Genomic DNA, 18,638 nt, shown 5'->3' with positions numbered 1-18,638 from the left:
TTTTTATTTTGATGCAAAATGAAAAAATAAAGATAATCTTGGGAATAATAAGGCAGAAGTCAAGAAATAAAAATGTGCCAGGTCCCTGTAAAATTTAGAAGCAATTTTCAATGAACTACAAAACTGCTAATACTTTATGTAAATTCAAATTTGAGAAGCCAGTTAGATTGATAGTATAGCCTTTGGTAACAGAAAGGAGAGTGGGGAGAAATGTAGATACCATTTTACTTCACTTTTTCCAGGAAAATATGAAATATTAAGAAAAATGTCAAGAAGATTTTAATTCTCAAATAATAATAATAATAATTATTATTATTATTATTATTTTTAAGACAGAGTCTCACTCTGTCTCCCGGGCTGGAGTGCAGTGGCGCAATCTTGGCTCACTGCAGCCTCCTCTGCCTCCCAGGTTCAAGTGATTCTCCTACCTCAGCCTCCGGTGTAGCTGGGACTACAGTCGCCCATGACCATACCTAGCCAATTTTTGTATCTTTAGTAGAGTCAGGGTTTCATCATGTTGGCCGGCTGGTCTCGAACTCCTGACCTCAAGTGATTGGCCCGCCTCAGCCTCCCAAAGTGCTAGGTAGGATTACAGGCATGAGCCACCGCACCCAGCCTCAAATTATTTTTAAGCAGACATTGGCTGTATTAAATTAATTAGCAGAAAACCCATAGAAGGTTTTAAAATAAATCTCTGAACTGAATGTAAACAGATCGTTGAAACTAAAGGTGTATCCTCCTACAAGTTCTCAAAGAACCCGAAGTTCACATCATGGAACTGACTATTAGAAGACTGTTTTCCCTAAAATAGTTAAAAGAGCTTCAGATGTGACATCAGGTAGTAGCGAATCTCTTTCACAAAGGCAAACTGTCAAACCATTTGTAAAAGAGAGAGAGAGAGAGTTGTGTTGATGGATTTTTCTAAAGGATAAATTATGCCTGAGTTATTCTTGATTATTTTATTAAACCCGAAAAAGGGACAAAGGAAAACCAGTTTGGATATCCTTTAAACAAGTGGAAAAGTAACTTGTACATAATTAATTCAGACAATGTCTCTGTTTTGAAGTGTTAATGTGAGCCTCCCATTACTCTCTGGCATTTGTTAGCATTCCACAGACAGTGTCATTGTTCCAACCCAGGTGCCCTCGATGGGAGCTGCTACCCCCACCTCCTGTTTGAGCAGCGGAGCAGACCCCAGAGTTTAAACAAGGGCAGCTTTAGAAATGGCAAATTAGTCACCAGAGGAAATAGTATGAAGGGCATGTGGAGGAGTATATATATATTTTAACATATACTTTTAACAAGAGAGAAAGGAATTAACCCACTTAGCAAATATATATCAATTAATCAAACAAACCTAAAGAATTCCACCTCTATGATCCCCATGCAGAAAGAAAACAAAATACTAAGCTCCTGTTCTCAGTCTGTCTCAATCACTTGAAGCAATCAATGATTGCTTGCTCCAGGGTTTAAATGTTAGGTTCACCCTTTTTTGACTATACTGTACCTAACTTTCTAAGTTATGATGTGATGCATTCAGCTGGTTGGATATTTTCTTGGTTATTAGAGCAGCCTAAGTTTTCTCAACTTGTATTCATCTGTATTTTCTGGTTTTCTTAAAGAAGTTTTCCTCTTATGTGTCCTAAATCACCATGCCTCTTCTCTGACTCTTGCCTTTTTATTACTTGGTTCTAATGAATCCTGTCTTCCCTAAAAGAGATGTTTTGACAACCTGTAAATTTGAAGTAACCTCAACCACAGTGGATATTTGTACTTTTTAAATATTCTTTTTTTAATTGAGAAAACTGTGTCAAAAATAAGGCTCATAAAAGTGTTTTTAGGAATATTACCTATGATGCCATTACCCAAACATAGCTATTTTTATTGTATTTCTTGATGCCTTATACACACATACATGTTGTAATCTTGTATAAAAAACACCTTGCATCCTACTTTTCTCACAATTTAAAGATATTTAAAGGTTAGACATAGCTTTCCCTCCCCCACACACAAATAATCAGAAGCCTTTGACAAGATTACAGACAAGAAACTATGTACATTTTGAACTGACTTGCAACGTTATTGTTGGAAATTATCCAATACGAATAGAATTGGCTCAGAGAGACTAAAGATGCTGGCTATGCAGGAAGTCCTCTGAGTCGGGTCTTCTGATGCCTGCCTGAGGCTCACATGCCACACCAAAATTAAGACTAGCTATTTTACTCTGTAATTTCTAAAATTAAGCAAATGATGTCTTTGACTTGAAGCCAATGTGATCTGTGGCCAGAATGAAAAGGGGGAGGAAAGCAAATAGGCTCCCATGGGGAACTGCTCTGTGCCTGGCCCTGTGCTGGCCGCTTCCTCCAGGGCGTCACATGTGACCTCACTCTCTGTGACTCAGGTAGCCATCTCGTTTTCATAGAGGAGAAAATCAAGGCTCAGAGGGAGTTAAGCAATTCATCGGAAATACCATAGCAGCAAAATGCATAAGGGCATTTGCACACTGACCTGCCCAGCTTCCAACCCGGAATTCTGTGTAGCATGCCATATTTCCTCCATTTCCATCTGAGAATCCTCAGTGACTTTTATTATTTTCCTCTCAGTTATGTCTCATCTTCTCAAAAGATTCAACATTGGAGCATTGTACGTTATTTCCAAGGATATCTTGGAAGACAATGGACTCTATCAACCTAAGTTTATAGAATAGTTATTTGTTTCATTAGATGGAGAAGTGGTTCCTGAATAACTTCACTTTACAATGATGATTATTTTGGTTCCTATTTCTTACGCTTCTGTGTGACACATACAATATCATTATTTACTTGTTTTTACTTTCTAATTCTTAGCTATGTTTTATCCATCTGCACTTCTTTTGTGACCTCTGTGACACAAGGTAAAAGACTGCTAGAAATACTTCATTAATATTTAACAGATATGCCTTTTGGATTGCTCCTAAAGCAGCTTTAGCATCGGCCCCACAAAATACAACTCAAGTGACCAAAACGTGAAATGGCTTGGCCAAAAATGGACAAGCCTCAACAATACTGCAAGTCCTTTTGAGCTGCGTTAAAGGCCTTACTTATAGTATACCCTGATCAGTCATTGAGTACTAATGCCACTTGCTTTCTTCCTCATACAGGCCGTACTCCAAAAACACCAGACTGGTACAATCCAGGTGAGTTAAGAAAACTGAAATTTAACCAAAGCTGCTTTTCCCTTGTCACTAATGCATTTAGTTAATTATTTAAGTGCCTGCTTCTTCTCTGTACATCTTCAAGCGAGACAAAATTTCTCCAGGCAAGGAAGGTGAGTGACTGGTATGGGATGAGGTGATGAGGGTGGTTTCTTCTTTCCCTGTGAGTGCAGGGGAGTGGCAGAGTCACTGGCTCAGGAATCTCTTTTCCTTGTAGTCAGTACTGCCCCAGCCAGACAGGGCTAGTAATCTGAATTACTATTTATAGTTCTGAACATTAACTCATGCTTAGAGGACACAGTTTGCTTTGCATAGTCATAACTCTAATCTCTTTCTTCTTCTTCTTTAGAGCGTGCTGGAATTCATGGACCTCCACTTATAATTGAAGGAAGTGAATATTGGTTTGTTGCTGATCTTCACCTAAACTATGAAGAAGCCGTCCTGTACTGTGCCAGCAATCACAGCTTTCTTGCTACTATAACATCTTTTGCAGGACTAAAAGCCATCAAAAACAAAATAGCAAATGTAATGTAAAAGAATATATTTTAAATATATTTCTTGTTTTTGTATTTATTCCATTTAAAAATATTACAAAAATTTTGCCAAAATCTACAAAAGTTAAATTTTTCTTTAATGTCAGATCTGCCTCACAACATCCAAATTTATGTTAGAAAAATTAAGTAGAATTGCTTATGTTTTATAATATACAAGATTAATAATAAATGTCACTTTATAAGGTAAACATCAGTAGATAATATAAATGATTCTAATTCCCTGTCACATTTTTTACTAAAAGTCAACTTTACAGTTAACTTGAGTTTCTGTTTCTACTAATAAGTAACTTTGCAAAATAGCCTTTGGGAAGAAAAATAATTTCTGTATTTTTAAATTTACAATTAATTGCAATAGGATACTGTATGCCCACTTAAAGTATTAGTCTAACTAATATATGCCCATAATTACAGCTACCATGTTTCCTGTACCCACAATAGGATCTGTAAATACACAGAGTTTTCAACTACTCTTTGGCACAAGGTCCTGGTTTGTATAATTTTGAAATCTAGGTAAGGAATGTCTAGAAATTATAGTGGTTAGTGATTACAGTAAGACAAGGTATTTGAATCAAAATCCTCAAGAAAGCTCAGCACACATAAGCATGGATGTTTGGCTTGTTTTTCAGATATCTGGTGATGGACAGAAGTGGTGGATAAGAATTAACGAGCAGCCAATAGATGATCATTTTACCTAGTAGGTGACATCATTGATTCTACCTTTGTAAAGTTATCACTTAAAAGAAGCAGTTCCTTTTACTAAATGGATTTCTATTTATAAGTAGTTTGAACATTAATCCATAAACTGCCTAAATTAGAGAAACCAAGCCCTTTTTCATGTTAGCATCAAGAAAAAAGGGGTAGAGAATGATGGTATTAACATTAAATTTAGAAATAAAATAACTTACAGTAAAAAGAAAAAAAATGAAACACCTAATTACATTAAGAGTTGTCAAATCTGTCATTTTCTTTTAGCTCACGATATCCATGGCACCGCTTTCCTGTGACATTTGGAGAGGAATGCTTGTACATGTCTGCCAAGACTTGGCTTATCGGTAAAGTTAATTCAAATCCTTTAATGCTGATTTTGTAATATGTGAACTTCAGGTTCAGTTTCTAGCTTAATCTTGTTTTCCTTTTGATTATATGTTTGGTCACTTCATCTTATTCTGATTTATTATTAACAACAATAGCTCAAATCCCCAATGCAAATAAAGGTACTTTTCACTGTGAGTATTTTAACTTCCTTTATCCTAAAGCAGTTACTTAGAAATAAACTTACCACTTTCCTAATTGATAAGTATCTAAGCAAATTTTCAAAGATAAGCAGGCAGCAGTTCTAAAATATAGTTTAGGTCCCCTTCCCCTGATTACACTGCCCCTTCAACTTCCTACCTCCTGCCTTCACCCTGGGATGGTATGGTAGTCACACAAAATGCGTGCTGTTTCATAGACAGTATTGGTATGCTGTAACCTACAGATAAAAATAATCATAGAAGACAGAAGTGGCTAGAGAAGAAAGGGAATATATCTTAAGCATTTGGGAAAGATTGATTTCAAGAACCTTTCTTTACTACTAGGGTTGCTTTTAAAATGTGCTGACTTAGCCAGGCGTGGTGGCTCACGCCTGTAATCCCAGCACCTTGGGAGGCTGAGGCAGGCAAATCACTTGAGGCAAGGAGTTCGAGACCAGCCTGGCCAACATGGTGAATCCCCGTCTCTACTAAAAATACAAGAACTAGCCAGGCGTGGTGGCATGCACCTGTAATCCCAGCTACTTGGGAGGCTGAAGTACGAGAATCACTTGAATCTGGGAGGCGGACGATGCAGTGAGCCAAGATTGTATCACTGCCCTGCAGCCTGGGCAACAGAGCAAGACTCTGTCTCAAAAAAAAAAAAAGTACTGACTGAAAAATTCTCACCATAGTAATCCTTGCTTTTCATTTCTCAGACTTAAGTAAACCAACAGACTGTAATACCAAGTTGCCCTTCATCTGTGAAAAATATAATGTTTCTTCATTAGAGAAATACAGTCCAGATTCTGCAGCTAAAGTGCAATGTTCTGAACAATGGATTCCTTTTCAGAATAAGGTAAAAAAAGAATTGCTACATTATGCAACAATGATTGCTTCCATGCTGGTTATATAGCCTATGGCAGAATGGCAACCCATTAGTGACAACATCACTGAGATAGACTCTACATGTTTCAGGATCCCACCTGGCCCTCTGTGTTGCCAGAAACCGTGGATGATATCAAGAATTAATTCTCAAGTTGATCATGCCTACAGATCTTTTAAAGTGCAGCATTTCTATTTTGTTGCTACCAACACTTAAATTGCTAAAGTTGATCTGTTGATGGATTGGGAGGTATTGAATAGTCAGGACTATCTCTATGGCCTTGTAGGAAACTGACTTAATTTCTGCCTTGTGTTTTCTTTTCCCCTCAAGGAGAGCATCCAAGCAGCATCTGCCAATCAAATTAGACTGGCATTTCACAAACTACTTTTTGGGGACTACACATATGCTACAAAATGTTAATCATTGATCTTGCCTCCAAATGGGGTTTTCATGATTAAATAGGTTAGAGAAATGCTACATTCTGTATCTGCCTCTTCGAGATGCATAATCCATGCTGGTATACGTATCTATTAGGAAATGCATTTGGCTGCTGAAAAGAGGTTGCTACAGTATGTTAAAACATTTATTCTGTCACATTAAAGACATTTGAAGATAAGCAGGTTTGTGTGGAAACACCATGAAGTCTTCAAAATCAGGCTTCTTGTGATTTTGTCCTGCCATCCTTAATATAAGGCTTCTGAGCTTAAATTCTGGGTGTTCTCTCTAGGGTCTTTTCTAGAAGTTACCTGATGAGGTTGTCCATGTTGGGTAGCTTGGCTCATTGACCACTCCAGTCTATAAGAAAGCTGGAAAAAAAAATTTTTTGTAGGATGTTTCAAGGAACACAATTTGGGACATACCACTCTATACCGAAGTGATCATAATGTGAAAAAGGGAAAAAAGATGTGTCTGACAGCTGGAAGGATCTGTAGTAAAGTTAGGGGTACATTTTAACTTTTTAAAATTAGGACAATCTTTTTAATTCCTCAAGGTAATAGTACTGTGTTAATTTGCATAGCTGATATAAATTTGAATTAATATATCCTGCCAAAGATGAATTTTTCAACAGTGTTTCTTGATATAAGGAGATGATGATTAAGGACACAGATTTTGAAATCAGGTGGAACAGAGTATAAATACTGACTTACTATTGTGTGTCTATTTCACTTGTGGATCAAGTTATTTAATGTCCCTGTGCCTCAGTTTCTCTCTCCGTTGTGAGAATTAAATGAGATAATACTACACAAACTGCTTAACACATAGGAAACACTTAATAAATGAGAGATCTTTAAATATATATATTTAAAGATATATATAAAAGATATATATACTATATATATCTTATATATATGATATATGTTTTTATATATATATGAAAGTTTGAAGACCACTCTTCGGTTGTTTCAATTGAGAAGGTAGCTTGAGCCTAGGAAGCTCAAGGTTACAGTAAGCTATGATTGCACCACTGCACTCTGGCCTGTGTAACAGAGAGAGACTCTGCCTCTTAAAAAAATAAAAAGTTAATGAGAGCATAAACTTGAATTCTTATGGTACTACATTGCAAATTACCATATCTCACAGACCGAAAATTAGCAGCCCTCTAAAAGATGAAGCATTTTACTTCCTGTGTGAGCTTTCCTGTGTCTGGAATCTCATGTTTCACATATGTCTTTCTTTGCAGTGTTTTCTAAAGATCAAACCCATGTCTCTCACATTTTCTCAAGCAAGCGATACCTGTCACTCCTATGGTGGCACCCTTCCTTCAGTGTTGAGCCAGATTGAACAAGGTACTGGAATTATTTGAGAAACATGTTTTATTCTGATCTGGGGCCAGGTTAGTTTTAGGAGGCTATGAAGAATTAACATACAAAAATTCTTATTAAACTTCTTTTTTTATGGAACAGATAAAAGACTATCTTGATAGTTAGATAAACAGAAGATATTCATTGACATTTTTAGTGTATCTTTAATTTGAATAAATCAAATGCTTTTAAAAAATCTCTTTCTAACAGACTTTATTACATCCTTGCTTCCGGATATGGAAGCTACTTTATGGATTGGTTTGCGCTGGACTGCCTATGAAAGGATAAACAAATGGACGGATAACAGAGAGCTGACATACAGTAACTTTCACCCATTATTGGTTAGTAGGAGACTGAGAATACCAGAAAATGTAAGTTTTTTTAAATCAGTACTCTTTACACCTCTGTGAAATACTTGAGTCTTTCATACATTTAAATGATCTGATCAAGGTAATTACCATATTCCTCACTTTAAAGATTTATCATTTCTTTGTAAAGATAACATTCAAAACTTTCTCCTCTATCTATCTTGAAATATACACTACATTGTTCTTTGCAGAGATCATACTCTAATGATAAAGGAATTTGGTGTAACAGTGAAGGGCCCAAGCTCTGGAGTCAGATTGCCTGGGTTTGAATTCCAGTGCAGCCATTTACTATGCCTTTGGAAGTTTACTTAACTTTTCTTAAGCCTCAATTTCTTATCTGCAAGCTCTAATACTGTTGTACTACCTCATAAGGTCAACATAAGGATTATATAAGATAATTTATTTAAAGTTTTAACAATAGTACCTGATAGTAAAAAAAAAAAAAAAAAAAAAAGCCATTATTAATTTTCCATTTCTTTCAAAGTCATTGGTACATTTTGGTGTTTCCACTTTTCCTTATGACAATTTTGCTAATTGGCATTTTTCAAGAAAGTTGTCTATTTAATTTAGATTTTCAAATGTATTGAAGTAAAATTGCTTATGGTATTTTAAAAATCTCCATTATCTTTGCTTGCATTTTTACTTTGCATTATTTACATTTTTACAGAAACAGATGCATGTTATTTGTTTTGTTCACTCTCTTTTCCACCCTCTACTCCTATTGCTTGACCTGTGTTATGAATACTATTTCTACCTTTTTCTACCCCATTTTTCTTGGGGTTCTGTTTTTGTTCATTTTCCAATCTTCTATATGAAATTCAGTTCATGTTCCCTTTAAAAAAAGAGAATACATTTAATAATACACATTTGGCTCCACATAAAGTTCTACCCATACCTCTTTTTTTGACATTTCTTGTTTTATTCTTTCCTGTAATTATTTGCGTTCATTTTTGGTTTCCTATTTATTGAGTAGCATTTTTTTGTCAGTATCTCCTGATATAAACTTACTTTTCTTATTTTTCTAAGTGCAATATGTTTGAAACACACAGAAAAGTATAGAGATAATACACTTAGAATAAATTTTCATATCTAATATTATTATTATTTTTTTTTTTTTAGGTTATTTTGCAATTTCTTTTTTTTTTTTTTTTTTAATTTATTTATTATTATTAAACTTCAAGTTGTAGGGTACATGTGCACAATGTGCAGGTTTGCTACATATGTATACTTGTGCCATGTTGGTGTGCTGCACCCATCAACTCGTCATTTACATCAGGTATAACTCCCAATGCAATCCCTCCCCACTCCCCCCTCCCCATGATAGGCCCCGGTGTGTGATGTTCCCCTTCCCGAGTCCAAGTGATCTCATTGTTCAGTTCCCACCTACGAGTGAGAACATGCGGTGTTTGGTTTTCTGTTCTTGTGATAGTTTGCTAAGAATGATGGTTTCCAGCTGCATCCATGTCCCTACAAAGGACACAAACTCATCCTTTTTTATGGCTGCATAGTATTCCATGGTGTATATGTGCCACATTTTCTTAATCCAATCTGTCACTGATGGACATTTGGGTTGATTCCAAGTCTTTGCTATTGTGAATAGTGCTGCAATAAACATACGTGTGCATGTGTCCTTATAGCAGCATAATTTATAATCCTTTGGGTATATACCCAGTAATGGGATGGCTGGGTCATATGGTACATCTAGTTCTAGATCCTTGAGGAATCGCCATACTGTTTTCCATAATGGTTGAACTAGTTTACAATCCCACCAACAGTGTAAAAGTGTTCCTATTTCTCCACATCCTCTCCAGCACCTGTTGTTTCCTGACTTTTGAATGATCGCCATTCTAACTGGTGTGAGATGGTATCTCATTGTGGTTTTGATTTGCATTTCTCTGATGGCCAGTGATGATGAGCATTTTTTCATGTGTCTGTTGGCTGTATGAATATCTTCTTTTGAGAAATGTCTGTTCATATCCTTTGCCCACTTTTGGATGGGGTTGTTTGTTTTTTTCTTGTAAATTTGTTTGAGTTCTTTGTAGGTTCTGGATATTAGCCCTTTGTCAGATGAGTAGATTGCAAAAATTTTCTCCCATTCTGTAGGTTGCCTGCTCACTCTGATGGTAGTTTCTTTTGCTGTGCAGAAGCTCTTTAGTTTGATGAGATCCCATTTGTCAATTTTGGCTTTTGCTGCTGTTGCTTTTGGTGTTTTAGACATGAAGTCTTTGCCCATGCCTATGTCCTGAATGGTACTACCTAGGTTTTCCTCTAGGATTTTTATGGTATTAGGTCTAACATTTAAGTCTCTAATCCATCTTGAATTAATTTTCGTATAAGGAGTAAGGAAAGGATCCAGTTTCAGCTTTCTACTTATGGCTAGCCAGTTTTCCCAGCACCATTTATTAAATAGGGAATCCTTTCCCCATTTCTTGTTTCTCTCAGGTTTGTCAAAGATCAGATGGCTGTAGATGTGTGGTATTATTTCTGAGGACTCTGTTCTGTTCCATTGGTCTATATCTCTGTTTTGGTACCAGTACCATGCTGTTTTGGTTACTGTAGCCTTGTAGTATAGTTTGAAGTCAGGTAGCGTGATGCCTCCAGCTTTGTTCTTTTGACTTAGGATTGTCTTGGAGATGCGGGCTCTTTTTTGGTTCCATATGAACTTTAAAGCAGTTTTTTCCAATTCTGTGAAGAAGCTCATTGGTAGCTTGATGGGGATGGCATTGAATCTATAAATTACCTTGGGCAGTATGGCCATTTTCACGATATTGATTCTTCCTATCCATGAGCATGGTATGTTCTTCCATTTGTTTGTGTCCTCTTTGATTTCACTGAGCAGTGGTTTGTAGTTCTCCTTGAAGAGGTCCTTTACATCCCTTGTAAGTTGGATTTCTAGGTATTTTATTCTCTTTGAAGCAATTGTGAATGGAAGTTCATTCCTGATTTGGCTCTCTGTTTGACTGTCACTGGTGTATAAGAATGCTTGTGATTTTTGCACATTAATTTTGTATCCTGAGACTTTGCTGAAGTTGCTGATCAGCTTAAGGAGATTTTGGGCTGAGACAATGGGGTTTTCTAAATATACAATCATGTTGTCTGCAAACAGGGACAATTTGACTTCTTCTTTTCCTAACTGAATCCCCTTGATTTCTTTCTCTTGCCTGATTGCCCTGGGCAGAACTTCCAACACTATGTTGAATAGGAGTGGTGAGAGAGGGCATCCCTGTCTTGTGCCAGTTTTCAAAGGGAATTTTTCCAGTTTTTGCCCATTCAGTATGATATTGGCTGTGGGTTTGTCATAAATAGCTCTTATTATTTTGAGGTACGTTCCATCAATACCGAATTTATTGAGCGTTTTTAGCATGAAGGGCTGTTGAATTTTGTCAAAAGCCTTTTCTGCATCTATTGAGATAATGATGTGGTTCTTGTCTTTGGTTCTGTTTATATGCTGGATTATGTTTATTGATTTGCGAATGTTGAACCAGCCTTGCATCCCAGGGATGAAGCCCACTTGATCATGGTGGATAAGCTTTTTGATGTGCTGCTGAATCCGGTTTGCCAGTATTTTATTGAGGATTTTTGCATCGATGTTCATCAGGGATATTGGTCTAAAATTCTCTTTTTTTGTTGTGTCTCTGCCAGGCTTTGGTATCAGGATGATGTTGGCCTCATAAAATGAGTTAGGGAGGATTCCCTCTTTTTCTATTGATTGGAATAGTTTCAGAAGGAATGGTACCAGCTCCTCCTTGTACCTCTGGTAGAATTCAGCTGTGAATCCATCTGGTCCTGGACTTTTTTTGGTTGGTAGGCTATTAATTATTGCCTCAATTTCAGAGCCTACTATTGGTCTATTCAGGGATTCAACTTCTTCCTGGTTTAGTCTTGGAAGAGTGTAAGTGTCCAGGAAATTATCCATTTCTTCTAGATTTTCCAGTTTATTTGCGTAGAGGTGTTTATAGTATTCTCTGATGGTAGTTTGTATTTCTGTGGGGTCGGTGGTGATATCCCCTTTATCATTTTTAATTGCGTCGATTTGATTCTTCTCTCTTTTCTTCTTTATTAGTCTTGCTAGCGGTCTGTCAATTTTGTTGATCTTTTCAAAAAACCAACTCCTGGATTCATTGATTTTTTAGAGGGTTTTTTGTGTCTCTACCTCCTTCAGTTCTGCTCTGATCTTAGTTATTTGTTGCCTTCTGCTAGCTTTCGAATGTGTTTGCTCTTGCTTCTCTAGTTCTTTTAATTGCGATGTTAGAGTGTCAATTTTAGATCTTTCCTGCTTTCTCTTGTGGGCATTTAGTGCTATAAATTTCCCTCTACACACTGCTTTAAATGTGTCCCAGAGATTCTGGTATGTTGGATCTTTGTTCTCATTGGTTTCAAAGAACATCTTTATTTCTGCCTTCATTTCGTTATGTACCCAGTAGTCATTCAGGAGCAGGTTGTTCAGTTTCCATGTAGTTGAGCGGTTTTGATTGAGTTTCTTAGTCCTGAGTTCTAATTTGATTGCACTGTGGTCTGAGAGACAGTTTGTTATAATTTCTGTTCTTGTACATTTGCTGAGGATTGCTTTACTTCCAATTACGTGGTCAATTTTGGAGTAAGTACAATGTGGTGCTGAGAAGAATGTATATTCTGTTGATTTGGGGTGGAGAGTTCTATAGATGTCTATTAGGTCTGCTTGCTGCAGAGATGAGTTCAATTCCTGGATATCCTTGTTAACTTTCTGTCTCGTTGATCTGTCTAATGTTGACAGTGGAGTGTTGAAGTCTCCCATGATTATTGTATGGGAGTCTAAGTCTCTTTGTAAGTCTCTAAGGACTTGCTTTATGAATCTGGGTGCTCCTGTATTGGGTGCATATATATTTAGGATAGTTAGCTCTTCCTGTTGAATTGATCCCTTTACCATTATGTAATGGCCTTCTTTGTCTCTTTTGATCTTTGATGGTTTAAAGTCTGTTTTATCAGAGACTAGTATTGCAACCCCCGCTTTTTTGTGTTCTCCATTTGCTTGGTAAATCTTCCTCCATCCCTTTATTTTGAGCCTATGTATGTCTCTGTGCGTGAGATGGGTCTCCTGAATACAGCAGACTGATGGGTCTTGACTCTTTATCCAGTTTGCCAGTCTGTGTCTTTTAATTGGAGCATTTAGTCCATTTACATTTAAGGTTAAGATTGTTATGTGTGAACTTGATCCTGCCATTATGATATTAACTGGTTATTTTGCTCGTTAGTTGATGCAGTTTCTTCCTAGCCTTGATGGTCTTTACATTTTGGCATGTTTTTGCAATGGCTGGTACCGGTTGTTCCTTTCCATGTTTAGTGCTTCCTTCAGGGTCTCTTGTAAGGCAGGCCTAGTGGTGACAAAATCTCTAAGCATTTGCTTATCTGTAAAGGATTTTATTTCTCCTTCACTTATGAAACTTAGTTTGGCTGGATATAAAATTCTGGGTTTAAAATTCTTTTCTTTAAGAATGTTGAATATTGGCCCCCACTCTCTTCTGGCTTGAAGAGTTTCTGCCGAGAGATCTGCTGTTAGTCTGATGGGCTTCCCTTTGTGGGTAACCCGACCTTTCTCTCTGGCTGCCCTTAAGATTTTTTCCTTCATTTCAACTTTGGTGAATCTGGCAATTATGTGTCTTGGAGTTGCTCTTCTCGAGGAGTATCTTTGTGGCGTTCTCTGTATTTCCTGGATTTGAATGTTGGCCTGCCCTACTAGGTTGGGGAAGTTCTCCTGGATGATATCCTGAAGAGTGTTTTCCAACTTGGTTCCATTTTCCCCCTCACTTTCAGGCACCCCAATCAGACGTAGATTTGGTCTTTTTACATAATCCCATACTTCTTGCAGGCTTTGTTCATTTCTTTTTCTTCTTTTTTCTTTTGGTTTCTCTTCTCGCTTCATTTCATTCATTTGATCCTCCATCGCTGACATTCTTTCTTCCAGTTGATCGAGATGGTTACTGAAGGTTGTGCATTTGTCATGTATTTCTCGTGCCATGGTTTTCGTCTCTTTCATTTCGTTTGTGAGCTTCTCTGCATTAATTACTCTAGCCATCAATTCTTCCACTTTTTTTTCAAGATTTTTAGTTTCTTTGCGCTGGGTACGTAATTCCTCCTTTAGCTCTGAGAAATTTGATGGACTGAAGCCTTCTTCTCTCATCTCGTCAAAGTCATTCTCCGTCCAGCTTTGATCCGTTGCTGGCGATGAGCTGCGCTCCTTTGCCGGGGGAGATGCGCTCTTATTTTTTGAATTTCCAGCTTTTCTGCCCTGCTTTTTCCCCATCTTTGTGGTTTTATCTGCCTCTGGTCTTTGATGATGGTGATGTACTGATGGGGTTTTGGTGTAGGTGTCCTTCCTGTTTGATAGCTTTCCTTCTAACAGTCAGGATCCTCAGCTGTAGGTTGTAGCTGTAGGAGATTGCTTGAGGTCCACTCCAGACCCTGTTTGCCTGGGTATCAGCAGCAGAGGCTGCAGAAGATAGAATATTTCTGAACAGCCAGTGTACCTGTCTGATTCTTGCTTTGGAAGCTTCCTCTCAGGGGTGTACTCCACCCTGTGAGGTGTGGGGTGTCAGACTGCCCCTAGTGGGGGATGTCTCCCAGTTAGGCTACTCAGGGGTCAGGGACCCACTTGAGCAGGGAGTCTGTCCCTTCTCAGATCTCAACCTCCGTGTTGGGAGATCCACTGCTCTCTTCAAAGCTGTCAGACAGAGTCGTTTGCGTCTGCAGAGCTGCTGCGTTTGTTATTATTTACTGTGCCCTGTCCCCAGAGGTGGAGTCTACAGAGACAGGCAGGTTTCCTTGAGCTGCTGTGAGCTCCACCCAGTTGGAGCTTCCCAGCAGCTTTGTTTACCTACTTAAGCCTCAGCAATGGCGGGCGCCCCTCCCCCAGCCTCGCTGCTGCCTTGCCGGTAGATCACAGACTGCTGTGCTAGCAATGAGGGAGGCTCCGTGGGTGTGGGACACTCCTGGCCAGGTGTGGGATATGATCTCCTGGTGTGCCTGTCTGCTTAAAGCGCAGTATTGGGGTGGGAGTTACCCGATTTTCCAGGTGTTGTGTGTCTCAGTTCCCCTGGCTAGGAAAAGGGATTCCCTTCCCCCTTGCGCTTTCCAGGTGAGGCAGTGCCTCGCCCTGCTTCAGCTCTCGCTGGTCGGGCTGCAGCAGCTGACCAGCACCGATTGTCTGGCACTCCCCAGTGAGATGAACCCAGTACCTCAGTTGAAAATGCAGAAATCGCCGGTCTTCTGTGTCGCTCGCGCTGGGAGTTGGAGACTGGAGCTGTTCCTATTCAGCCATCTTGCTCCGCCCCCTCCATATCTAATATTATTGATTGCGATCAGAAAATGAAATCTAGATACTTTTGTTTTAATATATGGAGATTTTTATAGTGACTAGTATAGGATCAAAGCTTTAAGGTATATTCTGTTATGTGGTACGCAGCTTATTGTTACAAAAAGTTTGTAAAAATCTAATAAGTTGAATCATTATGTTTTGCTTACTTACACTGTAGTTGAGTGTTAAATGTGACTGGAGGTGTTTTGTTTTATTTCTAACAGTTTATCTGTTTTAAAAATATGTTTATCAATATTGCCACTATTTTGTTGTTTATAAAGTTAATTGCCCTTTATCCATGCTTTGAAAGTTTATTAAGATTTTCTAAGAAATGTCATGGTTAGGTCCTTCATGGAATTCTTTTATAGGGGGACAAATTCAATCTAGAATCTAAACTTTTCTTGCTAGGATCTCCAGACCATTGTTACATGATTGTATCTATGTATTTACCTTTTCGTTTAGTTATTTGAGGAAGAGTCTCACTACCACTGTGCCCTAATTCTCAACCTCCAAAAATCACCGTTTATTGGGACGTGGAATTTTACATCCTGCAGTGAACGCCACTTTGTGTCTCTCTGTCAGAAATATTCAGGTAACAATCATTATCTAGATAACTATGGTACTTTATGCTATTAGATATATACAGTCATTTACTATAGGGAGGGAGGGGAACGTGGGTTGAAAAATTACCTATTGGGTACTGTGCTTACCACCTGGGTCTAATACACCATTTAACAATCCTACGCATGTACCCCTTGTATCTAAAATAAAAGCTGAAAAACTTTTTTAATACTATAAATGAATTTATATTAATTTATAATCATATGGCTTAAAATTTCAGCATGGCTAAATCCATATTGGCTTAGCGAGTCAGAGTTTATCAAATGGGATGTGATTTTTTTAAAGGATCATTGCTATAATTTAATTAATTAATTGTATCTGATGGAATTTGTTAATAGGAGTTATCCCATGATAGTAATTGAATTTTGTTCTTTTTTCTACTCTGGCATTTTTCAGATTTTACATTTTATTATGGGAAAAGGAGAAGAAAAAACTTCATATTTTTAATTGAGTGCAGTATTGAGCTTTAAGTCCACTAATAGTATTCACTGTTAAATTTAGCATTAAAAAATAAACAAGTGGGGATTTGAAACATTATAAAAAGATCACTGTGCCTTTCCATAATCCAAATAAAAGTAGAATGCATACTTAACAGTAGAAATCATCCATATTTTGAAAAATATATTTTTTAAAAAGTATTACATTATTTTTCATTGATCACAATGTGTTTTTAAGAAACGATCAAGAAAAAATTTTGTCATGTAATGAGAACTGTAAGTAGATATTTCATGTGCTTTGGTGGAATTTTTTTTGCTAAATTAATCTTTACCCATTTTTTCCATGTTTTGAACTAACTCCTTTATTAGCAAAGTACTACTATAAAGCAATAGTTCAAATACCTCCTCTCTGGATGGTTTCTTCCATTTCTCCATGCTAGCTCTCCCAGGTGAAAACTTTGTAAGAGGATATCTTAATACATTTACTTCCTTGTTGAAGTAGTTCAAACAAAAGAGGTATTTAGCACCAACACGACATGATCAGGTTACGTTTATTTGCAGATTTTCTCTTTTGTAAGTCAGACAAACGAAACAGAATTTTGTTCTGAATGGCGTAAACCCGGGAGGCGGAGCTTGCAGGGAGCTGAGATCCTACCACTGCACTCCAGCCTGGGCGACAGAGCGAGACTCCGTCTCAAAAAAAAAAAAAAAAAAAGAATTTTGTTCTGATTTTAGAAAATAAACGTTGCAGCTCACACATTTTACTTAAGATATACAGCAAGACATACCTAATTCTCTCACCCAAAATATAAAATAAATAGGTAAATAATATCTAAAGTAGATTCGTATGGGGAGAAATGTGAAAGAAATGTCCCATAACTTGCAGAGTGTGGGGAAGGGTTTGTTGTTGTTGTTTTCTTTTACATGCAGAAGTTAAAGGCAGACAGACCTTGCAGAATGCTTCAGAAACTGTAAAATACCTAAATAATCTGTACAAAATAATCCCAAAGACTCTGACTTGGCACGGCGCTCAAAAGGAATGTCTGAAAAATAATATGCAGCTGGTGAGCATCACGGACCCTTACCAACAGGCGTTCCTCAGCGTGCAGGCGCTCCTTCACAACTCTTCCTTGTGGATCGGACTCTTCAGTCAAGATGTAAGTTTTCAGTCCCAGCTGCCAGGACTGGGAGATGGAAAACGACATTTTTTATTGTGCATAGCATCTCTCATAGCAGACTAAAACAAACAGGAGACCTGAAAATCTTACTCCAGTAAATTTCATGGAATATGTCAGGTTTTTTTTATTTTGTTTTGAGACAAGAGCTCACTCACACTGTCGCCCAGGCTAGAGTACAGTGGTGCGATCACACGTCACTACAGCCTTGACCTCCCAGGCTCAAGCGATCCTCCCACCTCAGCCTCCTGAGTAGCTGGGACTGCAGGTACACACCACCATACCTGGATAATTTTTGTATTTTTTGTAAAGACAGGGTTTTGCCATATTGCCCAAGCTGGTCTCAAAGGCCTAGACTCAAGCAGTCTGCCCACCTCAGCCTCCCAAAGTGCTGGGATTACCAGCATGAGCCATGGCACCTAGCAGCAATATGTGTTTTTTAGAGACAATTATCTTTCCACCATTGAAAGATCTAGTACTTCATTGTTTAAATGAGGAAAAGGTTCTAGTGGAGATATATATATATATTTGAGCACTTCTTTTTATTAATTCTAATCAAAGACTGAGCTAGAATCTGAAGCTGCCATATCTCTTCAGCCAATGAAAAGATAAGAGAAGAATTTAAAAATCAGATGTGGTTGGGTGTGTGGAAGTACTATGGATAGTTTTAAAGAGTCCTTTCCATCCCTTTCACTTTTTTTCTTTTTCTTTATCTTTTCTTTTTTTTTTTTTTTTTTTTTTTTGGAGACAGGTTCTTGTTCTGTCACCCAGACTGGAGTGCAGTGGTGCAATCTCAGCTTACTTCAATCTTCACCTCCAAGGTTCAAGTGATTCTTATGCTTCGGCCTCCTCAGTAGCTGGGATTACAGGCATGCACCAACATGTCCAGCTAATTTTTGTATTTTTAGTAGAGATGGGGTTTCACCATGTTGGCAAGGCTGGTCTTGAACTCTTTACCTCAAGTGATTCACCCACCCCAGCCTCCCAAAGTGTTGGGATTTGAGGCGTGAAACCTCTAATCCCAGCTTCCATCTCTTTCAACA

At 37.8% G+C, this 18,638-nt stretch overlaps 1 protein-coding gene across 1 annotated transcript in view; it reads left to right on the top strand.

Moving 5' to 3' along the window:
- The window catches only part of LY75 (lymphocyte antigen 75), a 99,431-nt gene that overhangs the window by 44,131 nt on the left and 36,662 nt on the right, over window positions 1-18,638 (top strand). Inside the window, exons 17-25 of the mRNA XM_038002067.2 lie at window positions 3,140-3,175; window positions 3,543-3,718; window positions 4,374-4,441; window positions 4,720-4,799; window positions 5,696-5,835; window positions 7,544-7,649; window positions 7,875-8,035; window positions 15,825-15,954; window positions 17,351-17,577. Coding sequence (XP_037857995.2) covers window positions 3,140-3,175; window positions 3,543-3,718; window positions 4,374-4,441; window positions 4,720-4,799; window positions 5,696-5,835; window positions 7,544-7,649; window positions 7,875-8,035; window positions 15,825-15,954; window positions 17,351-17,577 — 1,124 coding nt within the window. The remainder of the gene's footprint in view (window positions 1-3,139; window positions 3,176-3,542; window positions 3,719-4,373; window positions 4,442-4,719; window positions 4,800-5,695; window positions 5,836-7,543; window positions 7,650-7,874; window positions 8,036-15,824; window positions 15,955-17,350; window positions 17,578-18,638) is intronic.

The sequence above is a fragment of the Chlorocebus sabaeus genome, chromosome 10 (genome assembly GCF_047675955.1).
Source record: "Chlorocebus sabaeus isolate Y175 chromosome 10, mChlSab1.0.hap1, whole genome shotgun sequence".
Taxonomy (NCBI): Eukaryota; Metazoa; Chordata; class Mammalia; order Primates; family Cercopithecidae; genus Chlorocebus; species Chlorocebus sabaeus.
The sequence above is the reverse complement of the archived record's forward strand: the minus strand, read 5'-3'. Positions and strand labels throughout refer to the sequence as shown.